Source organism: Camelus bactrianus, chromosome 9 (genome assembly GCF_048773025.1).
Source record: "Camelus bactrianus isolate YW-2024 breed Bactrian camel chromosome 9, ASM4877302v1, whole genome shotgun sequence".
NCBI classification, from domain to species: Eukaryota; Metazoa; Chordata; class Mammalia; order Artiodactyla; family Camelidae; genus Camelus; species Camelus bactrianus.
Window position 1 is genome coordinate 26,719,878 of NC_133547.1, and position 23,278 is coordinate 26,743,155.

The following is a 23,278-nucleotide window of genomic DNA, read 5'->3' on the forward strand; positions in this document are numbered from 1 at the left end:
TTTTCCCCTTGGGGAGGGGTCTCTTTTCCAGAACCCTGAGGTTGGGGCGGGGGGCATGGGCGCATGCACGATCTCTCTTTTGTTCGATGTTTAATCGCTGGCTGCTCCTTTCAACGAAAGATGGCCAATAGCGGGACAAATTCCAGGATCCCGGCAGACGTCCTCCCTGCCTCTGAACCTGCTCTTTGCTTCTGGCTTGCGATTTGGACCAGAATAAGTCTTGGGGCTGCTGCCCAAAGTTGTGCAGTGGCTGTGGCCTCAGCTAGGTCCCTGGAGCAGCCAAATAGCCTGGGCTGCCCCCCCAGTCTGGTCTGGGCCCAGCAAGGACACAGTCTAGGCAGCACCTTTATGTGCCTAATGCGGGAAGATGAAGTGTTCGTCAGCAAAGCCAGCAAGGCAGGAGGCCAGTGCCTCCTGAGAGGGGGACACACAGAGATAACTCAGGCACGGATAGGGAGACGCAGCTGTAGATACTGGTGCAGTGGTTCAGGAGCAGCGTCCCATACCAGAGACAGCTCTGCACTGCATCACTGAAAACGATGGGGGGGGGGGTAAGGAGATACACGTGTTACCTCCATCTAGATATCTATACATGTATCTATAAATTCCTCTCGATAGTTATAGTTCTAATACATAATGTGTAGTATATAATAGTATGCATTATATCATATATTGTATTAATATAGATATATTATCTATAAATTAATATGTAATGATTAGTAATTATGAATTACTAGCAATAGTACTAATGCTATATAGTTATCAATGTATAGTATGTATCTATATAATATATGTATCTATCTTCATATATATATATATATATATATAAAATCTTGTTCTGAGGCTATTTAAAATCCACTAGAACTCTGCAAGAAAGGAAAGTATTCTAAGAATGACTCCCTCTGGGAAAAGCAAAGTTAACTTTGACTGGATGTGGCAGCAGCTCTTCCAGACTGTCAGAGAGGGGACAGGAACAATTTGCTGTGACTTCTGATGCTAATCCAGACACAGGACCGAATGGAGACCCTCGGAAGGCTTTGCTGACGGCTCCTGATCGGCACCAGCCAGGGGCAGGTGAAGGTGAGAAGACTCTGTGTGTTGCAGCCAGAATAAGGCTCAACTAGGACTGCCCGCTGGGCGAGACCAAGACAGTTTCAGGCAATACCACAGTTTAACCAGAGCAGATACACAACCCAAGTCTGCTCTATCCCCGTGTAGAACATGCCTACTTCTTTTCTGCCTCCTTCAGACAAACATCAGCAGTTTCTTCTCTCGCTACCCAAGAAGTAAGCTTGACACAGTAAAAGACATGCCACCTGCCCGGCTGTCACTCAGCTGTAACTCTGTCCCATGTAAGTTCTACCCCTTGTGAATGTGGGAAGTGCTCCAATCCGGCCAGTACTTAATAAGCTCTTATTGGTTACTTGCAAAGCAAAGGACATTTTCACCTCCTAGGTGGGCCAGGAGGTCTCTTTCAAAGTCAGCAGAAGCAGGGTGCAGGTCCAGCCACCTGCCAGTCAGGCTAACCAAATTCTGTGCTCTTGTGCTGCAAGAAAATTAAAAACCAGAACTCAGCAATTACTTGCTCTGATCCAATTCCCTGGTAGCTGCTAATGAATGTTTAATAGTGATTAGTTTCATTCTGCCCTGAAATCTCTGACAGGAAAACAGTTCTCAGGGCTGCAAACAATCACTAACAAAGACTGCATCTCTGGAGAGAATAACCAGCCACTAACGGGGTCTCTTCTCTCTGTTCTCCTTATTGCCCTGTATTTTTTATTTGATGGTGCCCCGTGCAATGAGCCTTTTCTGTTATTTCTCATCCTTGGGTCGGTAGTAAATCAAATTCCATCTTCTCATTTATTTCTTCTGCTGGGCGACATTTTTGCATTTGATACTGTTCACGGTGATGGGGTCCTGGAGAGCCAGTGCCAAGTCGGTGGTCAGGAAGAGGAGACCAGACAATGTGGAAAAGAGGGCAGAAACCCCTAACTGTTAAAGGCTGTGGGCAGAGCATTGTCCCCAGGTAAGAGAAGGTTCCTAGAAAAGTTCTGTTGGAAAATAAGTGCTTCCAAGCGCCAGACGAGGACAAGAGAATCCTTTTTTTTTTTTTTTTAATCACAGAAGGCATCAATCTTATAAAGAAATTTAAAAAGAAAATGCCCACAAAGAAGAAAGTTGATTTTAACTCTTTTTAAAAATCAAAAACATTGGCCTTCAAAAGTCTGGCATCATTTATGGCTGGTTAAGGGGGTGGATGTGAGGGAAAGGATACAGAAACGTGATGAATTATGAGCTCGGTTCAGGCACACGTTGGGAAAGCCCTTGAGTCCCAAAGGCATCTTTACATTTAGGGCCTTGAAGAAGGCAGGAACGCAACGCCTGTGTGAAGCCCCAGGAGGAACCTTGGCAAGGTCGGTGTTTCCAAAGCAGTGCAGGCGAACGAGGAGCTCCAGCCCAGGCAGAGCCGGGGAGCCCGCAATCAGCAGCCCAGCGGGAGAAGAGCCCGACGGCACGCAGAGCGCGGGCGAAGAACCCCGCCCAGCCCAGAGCCCAGGGGCAGGAGCCGAGCGGCGGGGGCGCGTGCGCATGCGCACACTCGCAGCCGCGCCGGGCCCTGGCGCCCGGAGCCGGGTCCCCGCTTACCCGTTCTCCCCGTGACCTCTTTCCCCGAGGGAGGCCCAAACTCAACCATCATTCCTCGGCCCCGGACACTTACCGCAGCTTCAGTCCGGTAGGCCACACTGCCCGACCCCATCCCCCACCTCCCCCCACCCCCAGCCCTTCCCTGCGCTCCCTGGGACTCGCTGTCAGCAGCAGCAATGCCCCTTTCCGGTCCGCCTCGTCTTTTCTGACCGACACTTGCTCTTCTGGGACATTGGTCCCCCTGTGGCTCTATATGGTAATGGCTGCCTGGACCCAGCTGAACCTTTCCCCCTTTCCCTGCCCCCCCCAGCCCCCTCATGCCCCCCCCCCCGCCGCCGCCCCGTTAGTCCATGGTGGCTCATTACAGTTCCTCCCAGGTCTAGGCCCGGGCCTCGCTCCTGAGCTGGCGTCCCCAGTTGCCTACTTGAGGTCTTTACCTGGATGCCTAATAGGCCCCTCCGGCTTTAACTGGTCCAAAATCAAGCTCTCCTCTCCGCTCCTCTGCGTTAGTAAATGGCAGTCCTTTCTTCTAACTGTTCAGGTCAACACACTCGTGCATCTTTAGGGCCTTCTCCCCACCCGCCTCGATGGAGACACAGTTGACATGGAACACGGTGTGAGCTAAAGGTGTACAGCGTGATGATTTGACACATGAATACACTGGGCAGTGGTTACCGCAACAGGATTAGTCAACACACCCATCAGCTCACAGTTACCTTGCTCTTTTGTGGTGAGGACTTTTAAGATCTACTCCCAGCAACTTTCAAGTATACAGCGCAGCACGGTTAACACAGCCACCATGCTGTGCATGGCACACACAGAACTTACTAGTTTCATAACCGGAAGTTTGTGCCTTTCGACGGCCTTCGCCCATTTCCCCCACTGCGCCGCCCCTGGCAACCAGCAGTCGACCCTCTGTTTCCGGCTGCCCCCCCCCCCGCCCTCCTTCCGCCCTTTCCCCACACGGCAGCCGGAATAGCCCCCCTAAAGCTAAGACGTACTGGGCTCGTCCCCAGCCCGGAACCCTCCTGCGCCTTCCCCCGCGGAGCAGAGGCAGCCAAGTCCTCACTAAGCCCTGCAAGACCCCCGGAATCTGTCCCGCTCTGACCGGTCCTGCTCCTCCCCCTGCTGCCCGCACATCCTCGGGGCGCCGGGAGGGAGCTTCTGCCTCGGCCGCGGCTTCCGCGTAAACCCCACTCACCGCTCCTGATCAGACCAGGCCGAATTTGGCAGGTGGGAGCAGAGGGTTTGGAGTCCAACGTTCTAGGGTAGACTAGCTTCACCACTTAAGTTCACTGTGTGAACTTGAACGATTGGTTTCCTCACTTTTCTTGTTTATAAAATGGAGAAGAAACACCTGCTCCAAGGTGGCTGTGAGAGGAAGGGATGTTAGCACAGAATTCGGCACAGGCCTCCGGCGGCCGAGGCGGCCAGAGCACACCTACAAGGGAGGTGCTTCTAAGAGAGGAGCCAGGACTTTGTGGCAGCTTGATGGACTGTCCAAGGACGTCTTCACTTCTCTGCGTGCCCATCGCTGGCCCCTGGGGCCCGGCCTTACCAGCACCGCAGCCTGGAGACAGGGCCAGACACGCCACTGCGGTGCCATAGCAGCCGGCGTCCACTCTGCGCCTTTTTTCTTCATCTATCTAAATAAAACTAGGTTTCTTTTTTATTGTTTTCCCCTTGCAGGGGAATGATTGAGCAGATGACACCAGACTTGGAGGCCCGACTCTGCACGGGGAGCCTACGGAATGCCCGGAGTTAACTTCAGGAAGCCCTGGAGGGTCCTCACGCTGGCGCTGCGTCAGCCTCGCCTCAAGGGCTGTTACCCCCCCCCCCCCCGGATTCCCGGGCCCCGCCCCAGGGTTTCTGACTCGGGGGGGGGGGGGGGTCCGGCGTGGGCTTGGGAATTCCCACGTCCGGCCAGTTCCAGGAGGGACAGCCGGCGCCCTCCGGGAACCCCGACTCAGGTGAGCCCGCGGGGCTGGGTGTGGGCGCGTGGGCCGCGGGCAGCCCGCCACACACGCTGCGCCCCGGGGGCTGGCAGCCTCGGAGGCAGCCCGGGGGGCCGGCCAGCTCTTCTGAAGTAAAGCCTGCTCTGGGGACAAGGGGTTATCTGCAACTTGATCTCTAAAAGGAGTGTGAGCAGGGTGAGCTGCAAGGCAGAATTTCTTGTAGCTGTAACTCCTCCCCACACCCCCTGCCTGGTAAGCGCGGAGGAGAGCACCCCTCCAGCGCGCGCCCCCTCATTCCCGCCCTGCGTCCACCGCGGCTGCTACACTGGGGCTTGCGGCCAGAATTAGCTCCTGGGTAAGGCAGACCCGCTCGAATTGTTCTTAATTTCCCACCACACACACGGGTTGAGAAGGATGCAATTTTCTAATGATTTGCAAGTTGGAAATTGTGCTCATAAAACATTTACCTGAGATAACCCAAATCGCGTTTCTAAAATCCAAACCACACTCAGTTAATTAAAATGGAAACAGCTCTGTGAGACCTAGTCACCATGTCCTGACACCGCAGGTGACGGTGCTCCAGGGACCCCTGCCAGGCCCACCGAGCAGCGCTGCGCCGGGCCAGGCTTCCCGGGCCCGCTGTGTGTGTGGCTGAGGAGGAGAGCGGGCCGTGAGGACTCCTGGGCTGGGGCGGGGCGGTCGGTGAGAGGAAGCCAAGGAACTTTCAGGAACAGGGAAAGGAAATCTCAAACGAATTGCTGGATGCACTGCTGTATAGCCCCTAATTTTAGAATGAGCTGCTGCAGCCACTGCTCTGTGTTCCCAGGGTTTACAGGGCTGGTCTCCACAGGATGGGAGAGGGGACGCACAACCGGTGGAACGTTGGCAGGTCTGGGGGGTTGGTGACAGAGGTGACTCAGAGAGCAGGGGCCTGGGGATTTACTGAGATCCTTTGGGGAGGTCACTAGCTTCCCACAGCTTGTGCTGCACAAGACTTGAGGTCTTAAATAGTAAAGAAAAGGGTGGCCTAGCCAGGGGACACCCAGGTGACAGAATTCTGGGTAACCCGAGGTGACAGGATACTGAAATCAACAACTGATTGGTTTTGCCTCATTCCTTTTTCAGATTTCTCCAATCTGAAAGTAAGTGTGTTCATTCGTTTGATAACATTTGTGAGGGGCTGCTGGGGCCTGGCTGGGTGCCAGGTGCCGAGGGACTCCTGGTGCCCACGAGGCAGGCCCTCATCTCAAGGAGCTTGTCTTTCGTTACCTCCCCGGCCTTCTCTTCCTCCACAGCCCAGCCCCATCACCATGTCCGCAGTCCAATCCACTGTCCTCCTCTGTGCTCTCACAAATCACCCACTCCTGGAGCCTGAGGTCTTCAGCCATTTATTAAACAATCGTGTGCCAGGTGCTGCTCGGGGCAACGGGGACTCAGCAGTGAAGAGAAGAGACAAAAAATTCTGCCTTCCTGGCAGAGACAGGTAATAAACAGGATAAAAATAAAGCAAAGACACAGCATGTTAAAGATGAGCATGCTAGGCAGTGATGAAGAGAAAAAAATTAAGCCGGGAGGGGGACAGAAGGTGTCTGGACAGTGGGGTTCAGGGGGCCGTCCAGGGCAGGGCTCTCTGGACACAGACAGCAGGGAATGGCAGGTAGCCCCAGCACCACTGCTGGGTGGGAGCTGGTAACTAATGAGAATTTGTTTTCACAAAGAAAAAATTAATAATCCAAAAGGTAGGGAAGTATGGCAATTGTTGCAGAAATGCTAAAATGCGATGTGGTTACACCAAATGGGTTAAAATTAAAATATCATTTAGTTATTTGGAAGATGTACTTTCACGGAAAACAGCCCATTTACTGTTGGCGTTAGCTAGGTAAATGAAGCATTTCCGCAGTGTCCTTTTGTTCAAGTGCATGGTGAGTTTCTGAGGAATGGGTGTGGTTTTAAATTCTGGATGGAGGAGCAGTGCAGCCAGTCCTTGTCTTTCGTCCCATGAACTCAAGTGATGATGCTCAAGGCATTTCTTCACAGTGAGCCTCCTCCCGGGAACCCAAGCTAAGCAAGGGAGGCCTTTGTTGTTACTATTATTGTTTTATAAGTGTCTGCAGCAGACCTACCCACCTTACCTTTCTGAAAAAAAAAAAAAAAATCTAATTATTTTTCCCTGGTGACAAGGGAGCAACTTATGAAAATATTGCCTTGCAGGACAAGGAAGGATGCAATGACAGGCAACGCTCAAACTGGAGATTAATTAGAACTCAGCCTCCTGCCTCTTCCTAACGCATCTGTTAGCTCTGTCCTCACCAAGTGGGGTTGTGGTGTCCCACGCGAGACACTGGAGAAGTCCACGGCGTCCCTGCTCTGGGGAGGGAAGAAACAGCAATTATTCCTTTGAATTCTATTGGGTGAAATGCATTTTTTCCCTCCCCCCCACAAAACGACAGAATCATTTCCTAATAAAATGTCCCCTAGGCCAGACGGTGCTGCTGGAACACAGTTTTTAATATGCAGTGGTCCGGAACCTGACAGGCCTTGGCAGAGAGGGCGCCCCTGTTTTAAAAAGCTGAATGTGGCTGACAGTGACATCACTGCTGCCTGTGTCTGTTAGAGTCAGCGCAAGGTTAGACAAGTACACTCCCACAGGCGCCAAACGGCGGCCTCCAAATGCACGTCAGCAGTGTGCTTGCAGCCAAATCCGGGAGGAGCTGCTGCTTCTCATGCTGCTCCCATTAGTGAGACAAATGCCAGCATCTAGAAGCCATGTTTTTGCTCCTGCTTATCAAATCTTTCAAAACATTGATAACTCGTCTTTATAGATTGTGAAAGTCAGATATAACTCTGAATGCATGACTTTACTGGAGCCCTCGGGGTAAACTTATCACCTGGAAGCCATTTTACAGGGACGATTTGACTTTCATGTGGAGTGGCGTAGTACACCCCGGATGGAAATCTAAAATAAAATATCTGGACTACAACCTTCGTCTTGGTGGAATTTATGATTCCCTTAGTACAATAATTTTGAAAATTGTATCCCTTAAGCTACAAGACTTGATATATTATTAACTGCTTGAACTGAAGAAGCTTTCCAATAGGCTTACATGCTGTCTAGAGGCACGGATTAATTTCTGTGGAACTACCAGCTTATCTCAAACTGTTTTTCAGCAGTCTAAACTGCCAGCTTCATCTCCCGTCCAGGACAGGTCGGAGTGCCCGATTCCTGTCTGGCAGCTCTTGGGCACTGCTTTTAGCAAAGCTCTTCCAGCAGATGATGGCCATTGATCCACCAGAGAATTGGTTGTGTTCAGTCAATTACCCCCCAGAGAAACCTGCCTCCACTGGGGACTCTTATCTTTCTATTTCTGGGGCATTTTCTGGTTTTAATTCTACTCTGACAGGACTGAACTGGTGTACTGAGCATGCTGGTGGGACGGGGCCTGCGGGGTATTGTTTCTGGGAGTCAGAGAATAGCCTTTTTTTAAAATAGCTTTAAGCGGTTGTGTTGCCAGAGGGAAACTGTTCAGCTGTCTTCTGCTTTCACACCCCTATTCCCTCATCCCAGACACCGCGCCTTGGAAGTCAGCCCTGATGGGGTAGGTATGTAAGACCCACTGGCCTATCCAAAGGCAGAGAGGGCTGGAAACCTCTCCTTGGCGCTCTTCTAATAAGATTCTTCCCCTTCACCCACATCAAAGCTGAGTTGGGAACACATTTAATTATCTGCTTACGGTCAATTCTGTATGTATTAAAGATAATGCTAACCATCCCCTGATGTAGGGACAGCATCTCTAAACACTATTTCTGGGGACACAAAAGAGGAGAACTCAAGGAGCACGTTGCAGCAGAAACTGATGTGTCCTGTGGCCCTAGATGTCAGGAAATGTGGACGTGTTTAGGGTTAGTTGCTCCACAAGAAAACTTGCAGTTCCGTGAAACTTCACAGCCCATGTATGAAAGAGAGGTTCTCTTCAGTTTGACAACAATCCTAAAACTTTACATGACATTACATATAGCAAGTTGTGAAGATGAAATAAACTTTTCAAAACTATCACTAATAAAAAACAAATTTTCATCAACCACATTAAAGGGTAAATTGAACAGGTGGCCAGTCGTGGGGAAAGTGTCACAGAGGTGTAGCCAGTAGGTTAGTTTTGCGGCTTTTGTGAGGCTTATAATGTGTTGTGACTTCCCTCTTTTTCAAATTTATAATTTGTTTTGTCTCTGCCTAAATAAATACTCACTTTGTACTCAGCTGTGTATCAGTAATTTTTTTCTTCCTTAAACAGAGTCCTCCAAATTGAGTAAGCCTCAGGCCTCACAGTACCTGGATCCGCCCCCCCCCCCCCCCCATGTTTTAATCACCCTTCTCTAATCCTGGGATGCCAAACTTTGGATAATATAATCATCTTCTATGCGTATAATCGGATCCGTTACCAGGACTAAGCATTTTAGAATTTATAGTTTTAAAGTCTTTATTAAACCTAAAGCATCATAGGAACCTCAGCAAAGAGTGCATATAAATCTCCATATTTAAGAGAATAAACCGACTACATCAGCAAATTGTCACTGAGACTCTTTTTTTCAAGTTAGCATAATAGAGTTCTCTAAAGGCTTTAAAGTTCTCTGTGGGACATATATTTATGGTGAGTTTCTAAATTTTTCTTTTTCCCTGCTAGCTATTTAATTTTTCTTAGTCGTCTTTAATTATCTCTTTTAAAAAGTGTCAGCACACCAAGGACTTGAGTCATCCAGTAAATGTTAACACAGGGTTTTAAAATATGTTGCGAATTTGTTACCTGAGTTATTTAATAAATAAGTAATGCAGTGATCAGATGCTGAATCGATACAAATAAAGTCTGTTACTTAAAGGATCCCAAGATACTGTTGTTCTGCACGAGAATCTAAAGTTACCACTGGGCGATCGCCCTTTCCGGGAGGCCGTCTCCCTGCGCCGGGGAGCTGCGGCGGCCGGCCGCGTGGGGGCGGCCGGCGGCGGGGGTGGGGGGGTGCGGCAGGGGGTGCGGCGCGGGGCGGGGCGGGCAGGACCGGCGGCAGCCTCCGCCCATCTCTGCTCGCAGGTCGGAGAGGAGCCCGCACGCCCCGCGGTTGACGCAGGGCCAAAGCTGGGACAGATTTCAGAGGAACCCATTTCCTTCCTCCAGGGCTCCAGTAATTTGCCCCCTAATCTGTTAGCCGGGCTGTTGGAAAACTTCTTAGAATATGGAAGCGCTCCCTTCGGCCCTGCAGTAAAAGCTGCCCCTGCCGCGGGCGGAGCGAAAGCAGAGGACGCGGTCTCCGCTCCGGAAGGCCCCTGGGCGCGCGCCCCTCGTTGTCAGCTGTGCAGAAAGCCCGGTTTGCCGCTGGTAACTTCGGCTGTCACGGAGCCTCTGCATTTGTAGAGCGTTTAGCTTATTGACCTAAATGCGCTCATGTTTCGGAAGGAAAAAAAAGCGGTCTAATTAATTCACAATAAAAATTCTCCATTTCATAGAAGATAAAACTCGTATCACCCAAGCAGAACTGAATGTGTGAGGCGGTGCAGCCAGCCGCAGGCAGCAGCCTTAAAAACGACAATATCTGACCTTAATATGTGTGACTCTATCAGGATTCCATTTTCGACAGGTACATTTTTCAATATTCTCGGAGCTGAAATCATGTCATTTATATGCAAATGACCACGTCTTCGGCAGCTGCTGCTTCTCCGTTGAAGCCGAGGGACTTATTTGCACTTAATAAAGCCTCATAAATAGGTTTTGCTTCTAAAAGTGTGGGGGAGCAGGAAGCCCACCGCGGCCTCTTACAGCTGCAAGCTTCTTTTTTGTTTGGAAAGCGAGCGGCCGCGTCTGAGAGGACGGTTCTCGGCTGGGAAGGAAGCCGGGCTCCTCAGCGGGCCCCCCTCCCCTCCGCGGGACGCCAGCGCCCCGGCCCCCGCGCGCCCTCCTCCCTCCGGGGGGTGATGTACCGAGACTCCGGCTCCAGGCTGGGCCGGGGGCTCCTCTTCCTTTGCGCAGAGCCTCCTGCCAGGCGGTAGAGCAGGTGTCCAGCCCCCTCAGGCTGTCCTGGCTGACGGAGGAAGAGGTGGGGGAGTCCTTGGCAAGTGGGGGAGAATTTTTCCTTTTACGAGTTAGGACTTCCCCTTTTAAAACACTCCCACAGGGAAGGGAGAGCTTTGGGGGCTGTTTGCACACTCTGATGCTGATCAGGCAGCATGAAGAGAACATTAAAAACTCACCTTAATTCATGGGATGAGTACATAGCTCTTCTCCTTTTCCCCTTCCACTCCCACCTTCCTCGCTGGCCATTCTTTCTGGACAGAACTGGATGGAAAGGAAAAGACTGTATGTATCTGGTGTGCAGGTAACACGAACTCGACCCATTTCCTGTTAATGCTCCTGTAAAACCACCCAGGCTTCCTGATCGGGGTGAGCAGAAACGCTCCATTTACCATTTAAGACCATTTAAGACCTGCTAAAAAATAGAAGAATGTCATGAGATAATTGTCTCCTGCTGTTAGATGCTAAGACAAACCTGAGGCGCTTATGAAAAATAAATAATGATGGGAAGCAGGGTCGTTTATTTTTAAAGCACTGTGCTGCTGATTTGGTAATAATGACCTATTATCCTTGTCAGAGTAATGGTCTGTTCCTGGAGCTCATTTCTGGTGTGTGAGCAACTGGCATAGTAGAGATGATTATACTGTCTGATAAATGTGAAAGCATCGAAGACACTGGTTGACAATACTATCATTAAATTGTCACCAGCTTGGCAAAGAGACAAACAGCCCTCCCGCATCAACCTATCAGAGATGTTTATAATCGCAAAAACATCCAAGCACAGTATTAATGTAAATAACTATCACACACACACACACACACACACACACACACACACCCCTAAAAACCCAGCCGCTAGCAGCACAGTGTGGCCAGGGAAGAGATGGAAGGAAGTGATACCCAGTCCTTGAGTCAGGAGTCCGGGGCTCTAGTCTTGTCTCTCTGAGCCTCAGTTTCATTAACTTTAAAAATAGAGATCATGTCTGCCCTGTGCATCTCCCAATGTCATTATCAGTATTAAAATTGTAACGATACAAAATACAAAGTAATAATAATATATTATCCGTATTAGATTATAGTGCAAAGTTGCTCTTGGTATATTTAAGATTTTACATTGGTTTACTTTTTACAAAAATTATAGTGAAATACATATAACATTTGTCATCTTAACCACTTTTAAGTGTACAGTTCAGCAGTATTAAACATGCACATTTTTGTGCAACCTTTATCAGCATCCATTTCCGGAACTCTTTTATCTTGCACCACTGAAACTTCCCCCCTCCACAGCCCCTGGCAACCACCTTTCTATCTTCTGTCTCTGTGAAATTGACTACTCTAGGTACATAAGTGGAATCATACAGTACTTATCCTTTTCTGTCTGGCTTATTACACTTAGCATATTGTCCTCAAGGTCATTCATGTTGCAACATATGTCAGAATTTCCTTCCTTTTTAAGACTTAATAATATTTCATTGTATCTGTAAATCGTTCTTGCTTACCCATTTATCTGTAGCTGAATACCTGGGTTCCTTCTACCTTCTGGCTACTGTGAACAATACCACAAACAGAGTTTATATGAATATGAATATGTTCTATTTATGAATATATTTATATGAGTATGAATATAACTCTTCAAGATCCTGCTTTCAGTTCTTTTGGGTATATACCCAGGAGTGGAGTTGCTGAGTCACGTGGTGATTCTACGGTTAATTTTTGAGGAACAGCAAGACTGTTTTTCACAGTGGCTGCACCATTTTACATTCCCACCAATAAGGGTTCGAATTTCTCCATATTCTCAACAAGGCTTCTTTTCTTTTCTTTTCTTTTCTTTTTTTTAAATAGAAGCCATCCTACTGGGTATAAGGTGTATCCATGGTTTACTTTTAATACAGTGATGTGTAGGAACCACTGTCTAATACTATCATGAAAGTTCTCACATTTGGAATGATGTATTTCTTAACCATACACTAGATATTAATTTGCCAACTATATTTACAACTACGGTAGAGGGGGCTTTAGGAGCTCCTGTACCTCCTGTATTATGTGTTTATATATATATATATTATATATATATGGTTTTAATGGAAACTTCCCCCAGAAATTATTTATATGTTAAATTATACATATATTTTTATAACTCACACATATATAGTGATACTTAAGAAGTTTTACAGTTTATATATGTATATCTAAGTCACAAAGCTTCTTAGTTTTATATACATAAGTTATATATATATATATATATATATATATATATATATACACACACACACACATATATCTGTATCTCTTTTTTTTTTATTACAGAAAGTAAGCTTCTTAGTTCCAAAGCTTCTTAGATGCATCAGCCAGTCAATCTAGAGAGTAGGAATCATGGGGAAGCTGAAAAGCGTGCCTCATCTCCAGAGAGTCCCATTCAGCTGGTCTCGATCAGGCCAGATGTCAGTATTTTGGTGATTCTAGTGAGCGGCCAGTGCGGACCCCCGCTACCCTATATCCACTTCGTTTCCGTTTTAAATCTGCTAGTCCCTTACTTTTCAAACTATGGGCTTGGGTCATCATCGTCACCTGAGAGCTTGGAAACCGAGACTCAGGCTCTACCCAGACCTGCTGAATCTGAATCTGCGTTTTAACAAGATCCCCCGCTGCTGCACATGCACCTTGAAGTTTGAGAGGGGCTCTGGAGTGGGGACGGGCAGAAGTTGTTCACCACCAGCCACACACTATTCCTTTTCAAAAACCTGCACTGAGCTGTGAACCAGTCTTCCCTTGAAAGGGTCAAGGAAAGAGGAACTTAATGTCAACCCTACTGCACGTGGGCGGCAGCCCAAGTCGGCTCAGCTCCGTCACGCAGGGGAGGGAGGGCTCGTGAGTCCCGGCAGCCGGACCTGCACCTTCGCTGCGACCAACCCGCTCAGGCCCCCCACCCCAGCCCCCGTGGGCCCCGCGGCTGCCCCGCCCCCTGGTCAGCAGCGGGGAAGGCCCACCTGCGGCCCTCTGGCCTCTCTTCAGGATGCGTCTTCCCTCACCTTCGTCACCGTGCACTCTGCTGGGCCATCCAGATCTTCAGGCCACTTCAGCTGTGGGACAGAGAACACGCCAGGCTCCAGTGAACGGCTGCTCCTAGAATCTCAGCGGCCGTTTAGTGCAGGCTCGCACACAGCGACAGGTCCGGCCAGGTCATTTCTTCTCTGGGCTTGAATATCCCCAGGCGTGGAAGCAAAGCTGCACGGTTGACTTGTACTGACCTTGCTTTTTATAAAAAATACAAACTGCTAAGGCATGCACCCCACGCTCTGCTTATAAAGTTTGATACTGAACCAAAGTGAAAGACTACAATTTTTGTGGGCAAATTTTGTGTTGTTCGGTTTGGTCTGTGTTTCAGCCACATGAGAATTTTTTGATCCTAATTTAGTAACTCAGCCTTCTTTCACTGATCACCAGGCTGAAGACGTTAGGATAAAAGGTATTGGTGAAAATGTTGAACAGTTTAGGGCTGAGGGACCAACCTCTAAGTTGTCCCTCCTGGAAACCTTCCTCTGAATGTATAACATTTCCTAACTAGCACTGTTCGGATTATTCAACAAGTTAAAGATCCTCTTACCTAAAACGACAAGTCCATAGTTCTTTCATAAGGATGCCTTGAATTCTGGGCCATGCTGAAGTTCCAACACTCCTTGCCTACAAAACCGTTCTAACTTCCAGCATATCGCCCTTTAGAAAAAGGGAGTTGCATTATTGGCGTGGCTTGCTCCCACTGACCCCACACTATTGCTGGGGATGGCTGTTCACGTTGGAAACGCTCCAAAACTGTCCTTACTACAATCAGTTCCGGTTTCATTGACTATTTACTTACTCATAGTATTTATTCCTCACAATTCCTTAAAGACTTTTGATGCCATTTCAACTAGTTAGTCTGTAAAATAATAATGATGAAATGAAGAGCTACCGTGCATCGAGCATTTAACCTGCGCCAGGTGCTGTGTTACAGTGTTTTACACTGACGTGTCTCCCCAGCCCTGTTAGGTACACACCGTTATCCCAACTTTACAGGTGAAGAAACTGAAATTTAAATCTGCTAAGTGACTTGCTTGGAGAACAAAGTAGACGCTAGGTCTCCCTGGCTCCCAGGCCTGCTTCCCAGGCGATATACGTTCCCCTGGGATGCAGTGGTTCAGCTGCAGAATCTTGATTAAATTGGGGCTCCAAGTCCTTCTCATCAACGTTCGTTACGCCTTTTCCAGTCAGGTCTGATGAGTCATCTTCTTACCCAGAAAACGTACTAAAAGGTAGCACGATGGGACAGAGAGGTCCCGCCAGCCTCGCACCATTACTGTCAGACCGGGGGCCACTCCCTTCTCAAAACTCTTCCCACTCTGACTTTCTCGTTTTCCTTACTATTTTTATCTGGTTCTGAGCATTAGTCTTCCCCCAAGACTTCGTTACTCCAGATCTTGGGTGTGTGTCATCCTGGTCGGCCTCGTCCACGCTCGCCAGGCTTGCTACCCAGTCTGACGGACCTCATCGGGCTCCTCCAGCCTTTCTTCCTCGGTGGAACCATTGCAGCGTTCAGCATCAAACTGTGCACTCAGTCATTTTCATTGCTTCCTTACTTTTGATGGAGTCACTGTTGTGACCTCAGTGAGCGAGCTTTTCCACTGGGCCCATGAGAGCGAGGGTGCTGCGTGGAACAGCCACGCCTGCACTTCCCAGCTGCCCATCCCCTGACTGCGTGTGGCCGCAGGGCTGTGCCTGGCATCGGGTACAAAGTACAGGTTTCCTCTAGCACACACTTCCTGCGTCCTCAGGAACCTGCTGGGGTAGCGCACTTAGAACATCCAGAAAACAACAAACCTGCTGTGATGCTGTCATACAGAAAACCTGCCAGGTTGTCAGCCGTAGGGCTTCTGATGTGGAGGAGGGACGTAGAGTCGTGATTGACAGCTCACACTTGGCGTCCATCAGACCCACAGACAGTTGTAGGTGGTGTGGACATGGTGCCACTTCTTAAGCTTTAATCTCCTCCCCTGAAAACAGGGATGGTGAGAATGGGGTAACTGGGTAACGCATGTGCTCCTTAGTGGGAGGTGAGTGCTGCTCAGCACCGCAGCTGCTTATACGCTCATAATTCAATCCCTTGGCCCCGGTGTGAGGTTTTGATCAGCTGCCTCCAGCTCCTTCCAAGCACAGCCTATTAGCGCAAGGACGTGGGCAAAGCTTGTGACCGCGGTGAAGACATCGCGCCGCCTTCTAAAGCCTTTGTGAACAACCTGTGGTCTCCTCTTAGTTCTGAGTACAGATGAGAGGCCAAGTTGACTAGAAGTCATTGTGTAGAGCTGTAAATACATTTTTGGAAAATGTTTTGGGGTTTTAAAAAACTAAGAGAGGGGAACTAATTCAGGAAAGGACTGGTTTCTTTCAATACTTAGGAACCCTCGCTAACACTCCATTTCTCAAAAGGGCTGAAGATAAACAGAAGCGAAGTAAGCTTCTGCTCAGGGCCTCCCTGGCTTATGGTCGCAGCGCCGTCTTGGCTTAGAGGCACAGGAAGCTGTCTCAGTTCAGTTACAGTGACACCAGTGTGGCTCTGTGCCATGAGCCCAGAGGTGGTGCGTCAGTTTCTATTGCTGCTATAACAATTATCACAAGCTTAGTGGCTTAAAACAACACAAATTTACCACTTACAGTTCTGGAGGTCAGGAGTCCAAAAAATCAGTCTTACTGGGCTAAAATCAAGGTTGCCTGACTCTGAAATCCAGGGCTACATTCCTTCCGGAGGCTCTAGGAGAGAACCCATTATCTCGCCTCTTCCAGCCTCGGGAGCCCACCTGCGTCCCTGAGCGTGTGAGCCCTTGTCCGTCATGGAAGCCACGGCGGAGCGTCTTCACACCCATCTCCCTCTCGCTTTCTCTCTGAACTTGGCTTCCACCCGCACATCCCCTCGGGCTCGAGCTCTCCTGCCTCCTCCTTTCATTTGTAAGGACACTTGTGGGCACATCAGGCTCAGAAAAGCCGGGCTGACCTCCCATCTCAAGATCCTTAACTTCACATCTACCAAGTCCCTTTTGCCATGTTATGTGATGTGGTCGCAGACATGGGGGGTTAGAATGCGGATATCTTTGGGGGCCTGATTCTGCCTCCGGGGTGTGGGTTACACGCTCCTTGCTCGGTCACAGGGCCCACAGATATTACCAGTACTGGCTGACAGTTTACAGCCAGTACTTCAAGGGGGTCAAGCCGTCATCCAGAGCAGCTGAAGTTAATCAAATAAAAGCAGGTATCAGCATGCGCTTTGTCACATCAGCAAGAGAATCAAAACAGTATGACAGTAAATTTGACTTCTTGTCAGGTTGAGTTCTTCTTTCAGTGCTGTGTTATCAGAAAGAGGCAGTACTGTTATAATGTAATTTATATAGTGCCTTCCTCCGAGCGATCAACAGACGATTCTTCCGCATCCTCAGAGAATTAGTCTCTTTTTATCCCAGCTCAGCTTCTCCAGCAATATAATATCTAGTAATACAATATCTGTGTGCAAGAAATAAATCAGACTCACTAAATTTAAGAATTTAAGTTCACTCAAAGAAATTCCTTTTGGAGGTTTTTTTTTCATTTGAAAATGCTCCTCTTTGGTGCTGTGGGGCCACTGACCCACAGTAGGTTTATCAGGTCAGTTAGCCTTTGTGTCAAAGTTACCGCTCAGATGGCTTTGAATAATTCCCCTTTAATAAAGATATGCCTCGAAAAAAGATTATCAACTTGAATTCCTGCCACCTAGTAGCATTAGAAAAATAGGTATTTAGCAATTCTTTCCTCAATGTGGTTTGGGGGTAGCGATGATACTGGGTGGGAAAAGCTTTCCCTGAGGAGGTGATTATTCACATTCACACATTGTTAAAAGCCACATGGGTGTTTTCCGTTCAGAGAAGCTGCTGGTAGCCCTGAACGCTGAGCCTAATTCAGAGCAACTCCCTCTCTTCCTCTAACCAGTCCGTATGAATTCCCAAGTTTCTAGACGCACTCTGGCCCCAGCACCGAAACTGGGGCTCTCGCCAGCCATCAGGACTGTCTGAAATTGTTTGCTTTCTGCTTCTCTCCTTCAACAACACCCCCATGTTTTATCTTAGTATTGACAATTGCTACCACTGAATGAGTATTTACTGGGTTCCAGACACTCACATTTGTTACTCCTAATTGTTACTGTGAGTTACCTCACTAGCAAGTATTTGTTGGAAGACCTGCTCTGGATCCTGGAGGCGGTGTCGAGTGGACGTGTCCACGTCCCAGCTGCGGGAACGGGCACCGCACGCTGGAGCGAGGAGCTCAGGGCCCTGCAGCTCACGGGCTTGCGGGAAGCCACCAGGGGGGGCCGGGGGGGGCGCCCAGGAACCGCTGGCTGTCTCCTTTCGTAGCTGTGTTTGAAAACTTATTTGACTGTTTGGGACATAAGGTTACTAATGAAGTCAGGACCTTCAAGAGAAGTTAAAAGGCACTTTAAGAATCAGACTGAAAAACAGAGAACTCATAATTGCTTAGAACACAAGTCCCACTCTCAGTAATCAAAGGCTTTGATTTTATAAACTTCAGGATTCTGATATATACACAAGTGCAAAAAAGGTGATGTACCGCTTAGACGGAGTCATAGAAACGGCCCGAGGGCAGCTCCGCGTGCGTCCTGGCCGTGTGCTTCGCTCAGTCCCTGACGCTCAGGTCAGGGGAAGGCAGTGCTCGCCTGTCAGCTGCGAGCTGACAATAACATGCTTTTGTAGTCTTTGGTCTCCCACGGGACAGAAAGGACTCTGAGAGTAAATTTACTCTATTGCTGAGATCTGGACCTTCCGATGGCTGGAACATGGAGATACTTGTTTCTGTTGGTTTGTTTTACAAGTTTTACTCGGTAGGAATCAGAAAGTTCCATATTGGGAATGTCAAATGGTGTTTCTGGAGGGCAGTTTGACAACCTGTTTCAATAATTTAAAGGTGCATTTCTAGTGAAAGCAAATAGATGAAGATGTATGTGTAAGAATGCTCATTGCAAGATGAGTTACTAAAAAAACTGGAAGCAGTCTGAGTGTGTATCAATAGGGTAGTCACTCAGTAAGTCACGCACATCCACGCATGAGCTACGTGGAAGATGATTATGTATCCCCTATCGTATTGCTAAATGAAAACAAAGACCAAAAGCAGATTATAACCCCACTGTGTGTGTGGGGGGTGTATCTGGATGACTGTACTCCAAAATACGCAACCTACGGTGATCCGTAAGTGGTGGGTTTGAGGGAGGTTATCTGAAATTTCTTTTATTCTTTTATCCACATTTCCCGTTTAGATCACCCAAACCACCCTTCCACCATTGACAACGATTCTAAGTCATATGATATAAATGTTCACAAATATTTCTACAAAATTTATTTTTTGTTTTTTGCACAGATATTTTAAACTTACTTAGATAGTTTCACATTCTATTTCTTAACATCTCTCACCTAGTACTATGTTCTGTAGGCCTGTGTTGCTGTGTGTCTATTGCTGATTTATTTTCATAGTCTAGGTGCTGTAAATAAGCACATGCTACTTTCTTAATCAGACAACACCCAACAGAGCTCTTCCTACTGTGAAGAAAGAAAAGAAAGAAAATAATATTTCTTCCAGCATAAAAACATAAAGCCATAAATTAATTCACTTAATTTTGTAAATAGAAATATCCAACTGGAGAAATGTTTATTACACTTAAGATTCTATTTCACTAAACACCATGACTTTAGAAAAGTGTTTGGACATATGGAACTCTTTTCTATAAATACAAAAAATTCAAAGAGAAAAGAGAAATTTCTTTCTATGAAGACTCTAAAATGTTTGACTTACTTTAGGAGGCAAAAATTTCAAAAGACAAAGTTATTTTGAGAGTGAAAAGTAGTGAAATGAACTTATTACAGTGTGTTCTCACTATATATTAAAAATGAAATTAAAATCACTTAAAATAAGAGAAACATGACATTGTAATGCAAACAGAAATTGAGGAAAATCCCAGAAGGATGGGAAGCAGTGGGTTGATGGACAGCACAGGAAAATGAAAAGACAATCAGAGAAAGTAATAACGCCTGCTGGGGAAACCTGAAATTTATACGTTGAAAGTTCATAATTTTTTACATAAAAATCTAATAATAAGTAATAATCCCTTTCCTTTCTTTAAACTTTAATTTAAGGTCAAAAGCAGAACTTTAGGAACAACTCTATTCAGGCACAGTTTTATAAGACATACACCAAATACTCTTGGTGAGATTTGTGTTTAAATTTCAAACTTTTCTTCAAAACAATATATTTCTAGATGAGAGGTGTGGGGAAAAAATCACCATAATTATTTATTATGGGGGAAAATGGCAAGATGAGAGTCGCATTTCAAGTGGATGTTTCTGAAGCCCTGTTATCCTGGAAAAGGTCACAAAGTCTGGGTTTCGTTTATTTCTTATTTAGGTTAGTTTTCACTGACAGCAGAGAGAACTTTATGACATCGCTCTGGCAGGCAAAACCAAGTTGCCTTTACGAAAAGGATTTTGTTGAAAACAGGGCCGCCTTTTTTTTTTTTTTTTTTTCTCTGCAAAATATTGGGTTTCAAAATGAAGTCACTGACCTAGGAAAGATAAACAAGTAGTCTTCAGGGGTCTGGGGGCAGGACAGAAAGCAGACTAAAGCACAGAAGCTCAAGTGTGAAAACCGAAAAATAGGACACTGATCTGAGGGTTCAGGGCCAAATGGGGAGAAGAAATATCTACTGATCGTGCCAGGTGAGCCACAAAGGGGAACGACCAGGACAGCGACCAGGCTGTCTAAAGAGAAGGTCACAGCTGTCTTGCTTCTCTGGAAACTGGAGTTAAACTGGATCCTAAGACTACGTGGTGTGTCTTGGCTAAGAGCCCTCTTGAATTTGCCTTAAATTCTCCAACAGAAAAACTTCAAAGATTAGGAAAAACGTGGATTTTGATGATTTTATGTGACTTTAAAGACTAGTCAGTATTTCATTCGTTTCTAGGCAGAATGGCAGAACAGTTGTGCAAAGGGTTCTTGAATTACACAGAAATTCAAGCTTTGTGACCTCCTGCAATTTATTTAGCTTCCTCACATATAAAACATGTACATAACAAGAGACTTTACCTCACAGGATTATTGAAAGGATTAAACTAAGTATGTCATCTATGCACACAGTACATATTTGGTAACCTTAGCTGGTACTGGTGTAGTTACGCTGGGAGGTTTTTTAAAAAAGAAAGTATGTTTAACATTTGAGCACCTGCCTGAGACTCAGATCTGAATTTTACACCAGTTGAGATTAGTGTTTTGTAACGTTTTGACAGGTCATATTGAATCTGAAAAAGACATTATTTGTTACTAATAATATTAGAAAGCGAACTTCTTTCAAAATCTATCACGATGAATAATATAGTGGGTATAAATCCCAGCCCATTTGCTCCAGGATGCAAGGAATGTTAAGTTTCAATTTCTTTCAAGCGCCTCTTCCACTGGATGCTGGAAAAACAATCCCAGTCAACTCAAGACCCTCCACTTACACGGGACTGCACGCAGGCCCCGGGGCTGCCCGGTGGCCGGCTGGCACCCTGTCTGTGCGCCTGGCTGGTGACGCATGTGTCCCGGTGTCCCTGTGGTGGACACCAGCTCCTGAGACTGCTGGGAGAGTGAGACAAGCAGCCAGGCCCCAGAGGCCCTGCCGCAGCCCCTCCTAGCCCCTGGCTCCTGGGGGACGCTCCTGCTGTGCCACGTGCCATCCTGGGGCACAAAGGGCCCCTGGGAGCCTATCTCCGCCCCCGTCTCAACTCCAGCATCCCACACTGCCCGCCACTGCCACTCTGTCCCTCCCCGTGCCATGGACAACGGGGCAGTGAGGGAGAACGCAGGGGTCTGAGCGCCTTCTCAAAGTAGGGAAAGTGACATTCCTTCTGCTCTGGAATCTCCAAAATCATGCAGAGAGGAGTGTTTTATTATTGCCTAAGTCTTACCACACCCTCTTCAGATGAATCCAGGGGCAAGCTGGGCACAGGTCCTTTTTCAGGTACCTGGCATCTTCACTTTCCCTGGCTTCTCTCGTTTCTCAGAAGTCTACAGACTCTTCAGTCCTGGGGGCAGAGAACACAGATATTGACCCATCAGGTATTTTTCCAATTCTCTGGTCTCAAGTCTGGATTGTGGCTTTTAAAATTTAAAAAATTAGGGATTCGACACCCTCCCTTGAGGACTGTCTACTTCATAGCCTGGCTGCCTCCGTGCGGGGGCAACAGCAGACAAAACAAACAAACAAACAAACAACAAGACAGGTCAATGCATCAAAATACGTCCAAGCAGGGAGGGGTGCACATTTTATCATTTTCATCTAAACGTTTATTTCAAATACTTAATTTTCCATAATGAATTGAAAGTCTCCCAACTAAAATATTTTTCTTTAGTTAAAAATATGGGCTACTTTATATACTATTGGTAAGTACTTGATTTTATAATTTCCTTTCAGCCCAAATTATGATGATTAATTACATGAATTTTATGCATATAAATGATCCTAACACTATCCTGCCGGATGAGGAAGCGTCTTTTCTTTACGCTTTCCTTGTTCTTTTTCTCCTTCCTCAACCTGTCTGTCAGTATGTCCCCTCAGTGATCTCTTTTTCCTCTCCAAGTTCACTCCATCCTCTAGCCCCACTTCCTTAAATTTATAATCCACTATCCAAAAGAATGTGTAGCTTTCCTTTTTGTAAAATTTGACTGTCTGCATGTTACCTCCTTAAGAAACCCAGACACTGTAAATCTTACGTAGAGTCTAGAAAAAGCTTGAAGTCAGAGACATTTGGTAACATAATTTGATGAAGATGTTAATTTTTTAAAAACCTTGATAACTTTAAAGGGCCATATATTTTTGTTGCATTTTGATCATGGTTACCTGGATCATCATCCATGAACCCTTTGAAACGTGACCTGGTCGTATTCATCTTGGTAGGACTGGTTCATGATACAGCGGGTCGTAGAGAGCAGCTGTTGACTCACTCTGTTGAACGAGTGAGGGGATCGAGTGGTGAGAGACGGATCAAAGCAGATGAGGGTGAGCTGAAAGAAAATCAAAGAAGGCCCGTGAGGGTAAAACAGAAAACCGCAACCGATCACGGTCATGTGTGAGTCCAAACAGAAAAAGCAAAAAGGAAAAGAAAGTTAAAGAACGTAAGTCTAACAGCAAAGAGAGAGACAGCAGAAGAAATTCAGGAAAAAGTGACAAATGTAACAAAAACAAGGTAAAGAAAAGGGCCGAATCTAAAAGTAGGAGTAAGAGGAAGAGAAGTCAGAGTGAGGAAGGCGCTGCGAGCATAACCGACGTGAGGAAAAGAACATGAAATCAAGGGGTAAAGGAAGGGAGCACGAGAACGTCAGAGAAAAAGAAGTTTGATTCCAAAGAAAAAGAGCAGGAAAGGAGCAGAAGTGAAGCCTACAATTCAGAACCGAGCCGCGATGAGCATGCTCATGATGAGCGCGAGCAGACGGGACGCGCGGTCCAGGCGGAGAACGAGGGGGACCTACCGGCAGCGGCGACAGGGCGCGGCCCGCGGAGCAGCCCGGCCGTCGGGGAGCCGG

General features: G+C 47.2%; 1 protein-coding gene and 1 long non-coding RNA gene across 7 annotated transcripts in view; one reads left to right on the forward strand and one right to left on the reverse strand.

Annotated features, from left to right (window-relative positions):
• Nucleotides 1–2,598: 2,598 nt before the first annotated feature.
• On the forward strand, nucleotides 2,599–7,582 carry LOC141578605 (uncharacterized). The gene is made up of 4 exons (XR_012509079.1): nucleotides 2,599–2,734; nucleotides 4,336–4,616; nucleotides 5,897–6,084; nucleotides 6,813–7,582. It is a non-coding gene; the product is annotated as an uncharacterized LOC141578605 (long non-coding RNA).
• A 320-nt stretch (nucleotides 7,583–7,902) lies between these two features.
• Nucleotides 7,903–23,278, reverse strand: part of HFM1 (helicase for meiosis 1) — a 99,948-nt gene continuing 84,572 nt past the window's right edge. Inside the window, exons 39-43 of one of the 6 annotated variants that reach the window (XM_074369923.1) lie at nucleotides 22,596–22,759; nucleotides 21,664–21,780; nucleotides 19,138–19,263; nucleotides 13,645–13,737; nucleotides 7,903–10,921 (exon numbers count right to left, since the gene is read on the reverse strand). In XM_074369923.1, coding sequence (XP_074226024.1) covers nucleotides 22,696–22,759 — 64 coding nt within the window. In that variant the 3' untranslated portion in view covers nucleotides 7,903–10,921; nucleotides 13,645–13,737; nucleotides 19,138–19,263; nucleotides 21,664–21,780; nucleotides 22,596–22,695. Of the gene's footprint in view, nucleotides 10,922–13,644; nucleotides 13,738–18,204; nucleotides 21,781–22,595; nucleotides 22,760–23,278 lie in introns of those variants that run through there. The other 5 variants (XM_074369921.1, XM_074369925.1, XM_074369920.1 and 2 more) reach the window with 5 other exon arrangements.